General features: G+C 37.6%; 2 protein-coding genes across 3 annotated transcripts; both read right to left on the bottom strand.

The window, feature by feature from the left end:
• Positions 1-248: 248 nt before the first annotated feature.
• Positions 249-2,799, bottom strand: pla2g12a (phospholipase A2, group XIIA). 2 transcript variants are annotated; one of them, XM_025058774.1, is made up of 5 exons: positions 2,372-2,799; positions 1,929-2,005; positions 1,229-1,394; positions 696-849; positions 249-492 (listed from the first exon to the last, which is right to left on the bottom strand). In XM_025058774.1, exons 1-4 carry the CDS (start codon positions 2,589-2,591, stop codon positions 731-733), a joined length of 582 nt encoding a protein of 193 aa, XP_024914542.1. In that variant the 5' UTR covers positions 2,592-2,799; the 3' UTR covers positions 249-492; positions 696-730. The 2 variants fall into 2 exon arrangements, with proteins under 2 accessions (XP_024914542.1, XP_008315390.1); XM_008317168.2 differs by having other exon boundaries at positions 249-849.
• Positions 2,800-3,445: 646 nt separating this feature from the next.
• On the bottom strand, positions 3,446-9,018 carry dnajb14 (DnaJ heat shock protein family (Hsp40) member B14). Its single transcript, XM_008317169.3, has 8 exons — positions 8,795-9,018; positions 7,121-7,295; positions 5,892-6,037; positions 5,561-5,749; positions 5,268-5,344; positions 5,024-5,133; positions 4,363-4,535; positions 3,446-4,271 (listed from the first exon to the last, which is right to left on the bottom strand). The coding sequence occupies exons 1-8, from the start codon at positions 8,925-8,927 to the stop codon at positions 4,147-4,149; spliced, it is 1,128 nt and encodes a 375-aa protein (XP_008315391.1). The 5' UTR covers positions 8,928-9,018; the 3' UTR covers positions 3,446-4,146.
• Positions 9,019-9,770: the final 752 nt, after the last annotated feature.

The raw sequence follows: 9,770 nt of genomic DNA, 5'->3' as shown, positions 1-9,770 counted from the left end.
ACACTGCTTCCCTGCTGCTCTACTTGAGCTGCACACTGCTTACCATGTGATGGGATAAAGACAGAGGTCAAATTCTGTTGTGTGCAGTGGTGAGATGCGTCAAAATGAGAATTAATTAATTAATAAATGACTTTCACTGGTTATAATGGGTGAAGCAAGGAAATAATTGACCAAATTCTTGATAAGTAATACGGTTAAAAAACATAATATGGGCTTGGAATCAAACAAAAATTAGAGTATACAGTAGGTGCATTGGTGACTCAATAACAAATTTATTCAAGGTCAATGGACATTTCCTTACACAATATAAAGTATTATAAACTTTTCATAACAACTTCTATTTTCAAGTTCTATTTGTCTTCACAAATTGATATGTTTCAGCAGACCTCACCAGGACATTGAGTTGTGCATCATTCAACTGTGTTATCCCCTTTTAGCTCCTCCACATACAGACATCCTGGACCAAAGTACAGCTGAAGTTAAAAGCATCTGCTAATATAAAGAGAATATCCACATTTTCATTTAACAAAAGTGCATGACACCATGTTGAGAAAATATAAACTATTAAATCCTCCAGAACAATATTCAATATGCACTAATGTAGCGCTACATTCATTTGTCTAACAAGATTCCTGAGAAAATCTGAAAACTATTGGAGTAATTAGTTGCAAGCTCTAATAGCTCCTTGTTTTTACCACAGTATGTTCCAAGTCCAGTTTCTGCTACAGTGTCAGAGTTCCTTTTTTATTTCATACTGACAAACACAGGACTCCCGCTGGCTGTCCAGGTACGGCTTACATCCCAGGTGCATGACGGCATCAAACAGTAGACTCACTGCTGACTCACAGGCTGCCAAACAATGATAGGTGTTAGTTTGATGAAAAACATGTTCCCTCAAGCAATTTCAGTAGATTAAGATTGAAATGAGTTATCATAATAAAATAATTTGTAAACATGATAATCTCGGGTTATTTGATATATTATCCTAATCTATCAAAAGAGGGCAAAAACAAACAAAACAAGCACTGTTTCCCCCTGCTAGACACTACATTAAGTGCGCTGCCTGTTTCTGCACTTAATCAACATTGTAATATATGTTGAAACACAAATAATAAATTTTACCAGTGAATATTAGAAACAGTTTTTTAAATGTATTTGTATGGTTTATTTGTATATAAACCTGTGTTTAACCATTAAATAAAAACTACAGGAATGGATGTAATTTCACCTTGGACACTCTTGGCCAATCCCAGAGTTTTTTGCACATTCTTACAAATCGTCTCAAGACAGTCCTGGAACTGCTCATCGCAGTCTTGCTTCTCTCTGCCACAGGTGTCATAGCATCGATCATGTTGGTTACAGCATTTGGTCATTGATGGGATGCCTATGTCAAACTGGACACAGCAGTTCAATATTTATGAATATCTACTGTGAATACTACGAGCAATAAGTTGCTAAACAGTGCTAGGAAATAACAAAATACATTATTTTCAAAAAGTACTATATATTTTGTATTACTATACATTAAGTCTTTGGAAATGTTTTTACAATATTGGCTTTTATTTTAGGGTATACTCATAACAGCCCCAAAGCTGTTATGAGTATGATAACAAAAAATACAAAAAATATTTGTTTCTCATAAAATTTGATTCTTTAATCAGTAAGAGTAAGCATGTATTGATTGTAATCTGGCAGTTAATATGTATTATATGCAATAAAAAGTAAAAATTCAAACAGAGTGCAACCCTCCTGACGTAGGCATTGATGCATCAGAAACAGCAGCTGCAGCCATTACAACTGTGGTAACCAGCAACCACGGGAAATCCTAAATCAAACCTTGCACCAAAATGTTTTACACTTCCTCAATACCAGTGATACAGCCACAGAGAAAACTGGAGTAATCCCCACATCCTTTTACATTAGAGTACCTGGATTCCAAACAACGGGGACCCACATCCATTGGGTGGTGGCTGCTTGTATCTAGGACGAGGGACCGGCTTGTAACCTGTGAGACAAAGAGCAAAGGTAAAAGATTCTTTTTTTTTTTTAGTTATCTTGTTTTCAGAGATAACCACATCATACACAGACCATTTGTGACTGACTGTACCATTACAGATATGGTAACATAGATGTTTTAGCTTCAAGTCTAGGTTTGTCTCCTACTGAATGATCCTAAGCTGGTAACTACACAGAGGCATAAATCAAAATAATCTTCTGTTATGCATGTGGTGTGTCCTAATTTGAATGAGACCGATTAATTGGTTATATGTATATGTATTTAATGTATGTACATTTAGATGTGACATGTTGACATGGATATTTAACTCATTTAAAGACAAATTATCACTAAAGAAAGTGAAGTCTGGTTTACCATCGCTACACCTGTAACGACACAGTCCATCATCACCACCGAACAAGTCCAGCGCTGCGTTCAGGTACGTGTCTATTCTGTGAATTCCGTTACGGATGGTTTTCAGAGTCGTCCTCCAGTCTGGAGTCTCGGGTTCCTTATCCCACGCAGATACATAGCAGAACCCCCGGCAGCAGAACAACAACAACAAAAATACATAGCTGGAGTGGTGGTTACGCATAGTCTTTGTGGAAGCCGAGGACGTACAACGTAGTTTTCCGACAGGCTGTTACGCTGGTTGTTTTATTCCGCACACTTCTGCCTGGCCGCCATCGTTTATTTTGACTTCTAGTTTTCGTTTATATTCCAGGCACCTAGCACTACACTATTCTGACGAGCAGTCCTCTCTTCCTGGTTTGACGCTGTCACGTGAACACTGATTACCAATAGGAGATGACGCCAAAAGTTGCGTCAGTAAATCGCCGCTTTAAGCTCTGTAAACATTAATTCAAGTTCGTTTATTTTAATAGAACTAATAATGTGAAACAGCCTCCAATTGTCGAACGGGAGTTGCTATAGTGTCAATTCGGATGCTGTGAACAAATTAATTGCCTCACGTCTTTTATTGAGTGGAGGTAAAAATTTGCAAACTGAGTTGTTAAAAGAGGAAATCTAAATTTACTCCGCCAGTTTAAAGCCCCCTACAGTCCTGTCTCTGTTAATACACTTTAATCTTCAATGGAATTTTTTTTTTTACACCATTCTATTAGATTGCAAATTGAAATGAATATGTTTTGGTATATTGAGTGCATTTATGATTTATCCAGCAGTTGTTCGGAGAAGAAAAGGGTATTTTTTTTATTACCAAAGAAGACTAAAAGTTTTAAAAAAATAAACCCCTTTAAAAAATGACCATTAGTGATCTCTAGCCTGCAGATAAGTAATGTGTATGGACATCTATAGCACTCTTCATAAAAAAAAACTATTTGCTAATAGATGTAGCAATAACTATCACATGACCACAGATATTTTAAAACAGTCAAACTACGTACTATAAGACACAATTTATTTTTCTTATTGACTGAAACACACCCATCCAGTCTGAGGTTAGGTTTATTTTAATGTTCAGATGCACACCTAAGAAAACGTCTTTCTTCTATAGGTTCATATATTTTAAACATTCCCAAATGAAAATAAACAACCATTCGTGATTAAAAGTTCCAATGTCTCTGCATATAAACTCTTAAACAATTGTCACATTTTTTCCAACATAAAAATGTTCAAGTAACAAAATCACAGATATCTTTCTTTACCCACCGATCCTCATCTGCACTGAGGGTTAGGGAGGAAGCAAAACCGATGGATTGATGCTCTATATTGTCTTTTTTTCTGGGATGATTGGGATTTTTCTGGAGGACAGAACCATCAGATGTGTCCCTGAAGTCACCAGTGGTGTAGTGGGTGATAGCTTGATAACGAAAGGAATCATCCACAAGAGTCTTTTATCCATGTTGTAACCAGAAAAAACACAGATGCGCAAATATGAAGTGATGTCTTTAACCTAGTGTTTTTCTACTGGTTCAACAGGTCCTAACAAGGCAGTTCCTCAAGTGAGCAGTAGTGATGAAGAAGCAAAGATGGTGGAGGCAGGTGAGATGGTTGCTAATAAAATATTGAACAACAAATTACTTAATTTATTCATTTTAAGTTTTGCTTCTAGAGTGAAGACTTTCTTTAAAAAAACATGAGCATATACATCTATGCATTTATATTTACTAAATCTAAAAATGTCCTAATCATCCACCCCTGAATAAGTTATTTAGTCGGTCCAGCTCCTTGCAGTTATCCATGGTCATGAGCTCGGCCTTCTTACGCATTCGGTCATCCCTGTATACTTTTGCAGCGTACAGCAGGTCTGTCTCTGGATGATGACAAAACGAAAAACAATGTGAGTAGTAAAACCAAAGCTGTCCTGAAGGAAAACAAATTGTTTTTGTTGTGTTAACACTTACTTGTCTGTCTCTCCTTCCAACAGTTGTTCCTTACATTGGCTACATAATCATCCTCAACATTTTTCTCAACTTGCTGCAGCGCTGAGCCTTTATACTCTGACTTGAAATCTTTAGTGACGTAGTAGTCGACATGCAGGTTTTCCGTCTGACGTTTTAAGGTTTGACCAGTGGACCTGGTGGGCAGTGTTAGAGAACACAGCGGAGTAGAAAGAAAAAAATTACAATATTTAGAAACCAGAAAAACTGTTGTAGGCAGTACAACACAACACTGTAAATAAATAAACAAAAAGCCACAGGTACCGAAAAGTATTTGTCTTATATCTAAATAATATATACTGCATTTCACTCTGATTAAACTAAGTCACATTTTTATTAGTGTCGGTGCTTTACAGCATACACAGTTAGGGTTTCCAACTCGGGGCCTGCAAGCCGAAAGTGGCCGACGGATATTCCACATGCGTCCCGCAACAAGATGTCATTATAATCAAAATTTGACACCCTGCAAATATTATGCAAGCTGGATGTTGAAGCCACAACTTTATTTATTTCTAATAAATATAGTAAATCAGACAGTGTAAGGGACTTCAGCTACTTACAATTGTGCCTTTATGGATGAGACGTCAGTAAAGTGGACTAACAATAAAAATGCAAATGTACTCACGGTCTCGAATAGAGGCTGTAAGGAGGTGTGGGCACCATCATCTGGCTCAGTATTGAAACTAAAATCAGGACGATGACGGGCATTAGCTGGATAAACATTGAGAAACCACCCTGGAAACAAGAAATCATATAATTTTTTAACAAAATGGGTAATGTGATTTTTTAAAGCACTGGCACAGTGTGTAGATATATTTTTGCGTGCTCATTATTAAGGGTTAAAACAATGTCGGTTGGCATCGACGTACATCTCCCCTTTCTTCTGTTCTTTCCTGTCGATAATCTGCATGGTGACTGTAACTTGTTCTGCCGTTGTGTGCAGTTGCTGAAAATAATAGTAAAAAACATGATCTTTATGATATAGGACAACAATATGTCAGTAGATTCAGGTTGTCTTTTAAATTTGAAGAGATAATAATAAAAAGCAGACAAAGTTAACAACATGGTAAAAAAAAGCAGACAAAGTTAACAACATGGTACAAGGGACATAATGTTGATAATACCTCATTGAAAATAATGAATTTAAGAGCTGCAAACATACCAGAAGGAAAACCACCTCCAAAGAACATGTTAAAGAGATCCTCAGGCGTGATGTCAGCCTCAAAGCCCCGATGGAAGTCAAAGCCTCCGCCGTGTGAGTGAGCTGGGCTGCTTGGCTCTTCCCCTCCTGTCAAATCGTACTGCCGTCTTTTGTCTGAGTTGCTTAGCACTGCATATGCATTACCAATCTCTGGAGGAGGAAAAGGTCATGGCATTAATTCTGAAAGTGTAATCACTGTTTTGTATAACACCTCCAGACCAATGTATGTGTTCTGATTGGATGACAGCCACTGTATCCCTCACAGTGCTACAAAATGGAAGCACAAACATACTTTTAAAGGCCTCTGTTGCCCCAGGGGCATGATTTTTGTCTGGATGGAACTTGAGTGCAAGCTTCCTGTAGGCTTTCTTGAGGTCATCTTCATTTGCTTCTTTGTTGACACCAAGGACTTCATAATAGTCTTTGCACCCTTTTATCCTGAAAGAGTGAAACACAGGTGGACAAGTGCAGAGCATTAGAGCATAGTAGCTATATAAATGTTTAAAGAAGTATAAAATAAAATAATGAATATAAAATAATAAAATTAAAATATAATCATTTAAAGATAACTTGAGGATATTGCAGACTCCTGCTCGCCTCTCACAAGCAATGAACATTAACAAGGACCATCCACAGCCTGGTCACTACCTCTTATACCGTAGGTCAGTAAAACAGACTCTTACAGAACGTCTAACCCCACTATTTACAGACAGTCAACACACACTTTAGGTAACCGCTGTTGTACAATAATACCTGCTGTGACACATTATATGCATTCTTTAAATAATTTGCATACTTTTGTCTGTTTTTATGTGCTTTGGTTTTTTTGCATGGATCTATTCTTGTGGCTGCTTTTGTGCACACGTGTTGAACTATGGAAGACACCTGCAATCTCACCGTATCTCGTGTATAATGACATTGTATTGTATCTTGTTTTTTCTTATTAAAACATTAAAGCTACATAATCTAATCACTGTCACACATTTCCAGTTCTTAAGCGCTACAAGCACTAATGACTGCCATAGAAATTCTGATGAGATCACTGGAGACATAGTGGGTCGTGCTGTGTCTCCTAGAAGAAAATGATGCAATATTTAAACCACAAAAATTCCTTAGGGCATTAAGTATTGGAACGCCAGGGATTAAAGGATAAACTCTGATTAATTGTAATGCACCTGTGGGAAAGTAACAACTACGCTTGTTTATCAGAGACACATTATTTGCCATCACTGATTTTGTAAGGACAGACCTGCAGGATGTTAGATTCACCAACATGTTCTAATTTTAGAAGCAAAATAAGGGCAAGTAGTGGTTACCTGGTATCTAATTCACACCACTCTGCGTCGCTCAGTCTCTCAGCCCTCATGGGCAAAAGACTCTGTTTAAAATGTCCCCATAGCAATAGCTACTGTGTGTACGCAAACCTGTGGGGAGTTGACTTGTCTCTATCAGACATGACAAAGTGCTGTCCAATTTCCAGCAAAATAAACATACATAAAAATAAACATTAATAGTTCTCACCTTTTCACACCTTCAACCTGGTCCTTGGTGAACCCTTTTAAAGATTCTCCCCCACCACACTCTTGCCCATCTTTCTGTGACTTTGCTCCAGAGCTTTGTGAACTCTCTGTGAACCTCCTTTTATATGCACCGTTACCTGCTGAGCTCCCATTCTTGGTTAACGCATCCAGCAATGCTAAAATAAAGAAAGCAAGCCGAACAACGTCTGTTAGTGAATGAAAAACCACACGTCTAAGAGACTTGATCAATGAGAAAGTATGTAATGTGGATGTATAGTCTATATTATGGAATTTAAATTTCAAATCGAAACAGCCAATTCATTTTGAAATTCCTCTGCAGGGATGTTCGGCCAATGATTCACCAATAGTAACACTGGAAACCTTAGCACTAGTTAAGTTAAAGACTGGAGCACAGACTTCCTGGGTTGAATAAGTAACACTGTGAATATCCTTCTGCACCATAGTCAGCATGGGATGGAATTGCACCAGACTGCTCTAAGTGCTGAGGTCATATTTTGGATGGTTCCAAGTGTATTAAGACAGTTGCTAAAGAAATACTCTGCTACAATTGAACACCTGGAAATCTGCTTTTTTGTTTTTCGCTGTGTTTATTACAACAGGTAAAATAGCAATCAACTGTAAGCAGCCTTCCTTTGTCACTCACCATTTTCATCAATTAAACAAATGCAATTTCATTCTTTACATATTGTAATATTCCTTCACCATTTACAAAATCTCACCATCATTTGGTAAATCCTACTCTGGTATTTAAAGTTGCAGCTCATCATCTTAATACATGAATCAGCATGCTTAGTATTCCATCCATTCATTCATTACACAGTAAAATGTACAATATTTGTAACTTGAATTAATAATATTCAGTTGCAGAAACATTTATTAATACATTATGGAGCAGGTAAATCTATTCCATTCCATTCACAGAAGAATTTTGGAGTTTAGAACCACATGAGAAACCTCTAAACCTAGCAGCGTATCATCAGACATATGCATATGCAGTTTCCCTGGTTGTAGTAGGACAGCAACTGCCAGTAGAGCAGCTTTGGGCTTCTACAACATATCATGCAGTCAATTTACACGCCTGTAAAGTTAAGATTTAAAAAAATGAAATAATAAAAAAAAACCTCCAGATTTACTTGACACAACTATCATCTCTGAGACAGACGTGCGACCTGGATTAGCCTTTGCTTTGTGGCCCTCCTCGGCTCAATTAATGCGCTATAAGATTAACACCTGTCTCTACTGCTGAATGAACGTGTCATATGTTGCCTTCTTTCATCCAGGCGGTGGAAACGATGTCAGGTATTCTTCAAATAAATGGCAACACAATAGCCTGCTGCGCCAGTGCACATCATCTTAAAGAGGGCTAACGTTTGCTCCTTAATGGCCAGCGCCAGCCTCTTGCTATCAGCACATAAAACCATGGCTAACTTCATTACAACTTACAGCTTTTCAGCGTTTAAGAAGTAACAATATACAGCTTGGTTGCCTGTTGACAATTTTGTTTACCAATTAAACGGTTTCGATTGTGAAATACACTCAATCTGACCATTTAGAGAAAAGGTTAGCATTACGCTAACAGCTGGGGCTTGACAGTACACACACTAGGATGAGTCTACCTAGCTTTGACCGGCTACTAGCAGTTTCACACTCATACCTTTGGCTCTGTCAGTCGGGTAGAGCTTCTCTGCTTTGTTTAAAAACTTCAGCGCTTTGTCCTTGTCTCCAGCTTCGAGGGCTTTCGTCGCAATTTTTATACATTTTTCTGCTTCATCTCTATTCCCTTCCATTTTGTTTCCTGTACCTCCCCCCGCAGGACTCCGTCATTCGCTTCTCCTTACTCAGAAAGACACTCAATTTTAGGTGCACCCATACTAGAGGCGTTACGGTTAATTCACTGACCCACCTGTTAGACAGACGGTAAGTAATACAACTTACTTCCGTTTTCACAATAAAAGTAACTTTAAGATCCATTATTGTTTATTTAATTTTCATTATCGTTACACTGTCGACAATCTAAACACATAACTTATGTACATTAGATTAGCGTATACCTCTGATGATGCGGGTGCTTTTCACATTTTAATATGAAAACCGGATATGGGTGGTCACTGCATTACCTTACATCTCAATGTAAGAGGGCACTAAAAAGTCGACTGGGCTGGTTTTACACGGGAAGACAGTCGGCAATCAGCTGACCGGCTTAGATACACCACGTGATCAAGAGCACGGTCCACCGTAGTGTTACATGGTGTCAAAGAACCTCGAAATCCTCCCGTTACTGAAATAAAAACACCGTTTTATTGCTATATTGTCTAATGAGACAACAACGTCGGTCAGAAGATTCTTTTTAACAGCCTTCTGTCAATGAGAAGAAAATAAAAGTAAATCAGAGCAACACTTACTGCCATTTAATTTAATACACGTGTACAATATGACCAATAAAATAAAATAAAATAAAATAAAATAAAAAAATGCCCAAAACTCCTCCAGCTGAATCATATTAACCAGGACCAGATGCTCATATACGATATTTAAAAGGTTTAATGAACCCAGACTATGTTCATTTTTTTCTAACCATGTTGCAGGGAAACGTGATATTGAATCTAAATGAGTTTTATTAAGATTTAAAA

The sequence above is a fragment of the Cynoglossus semilaevis genome, chromosome 9 (genome assembly GCF_000523025.1).
Source record: "Cynoglossus semilaevis isolate Cse_v1.0 chromosome 9, Cse_v1.0, whole genome shotgun sequence".
In the NCBI taxonomy this organism is placed as follows: Eukaryota; Metazoa; Chordata; class Actinopteri; order Pleuronectiformes; family Cynoglossidae; genus Cynoglossus; species Cynoglossus semilaevis.
This window is presented reverse-complemented; position numbering and strand designations above follow the sequence as displayed.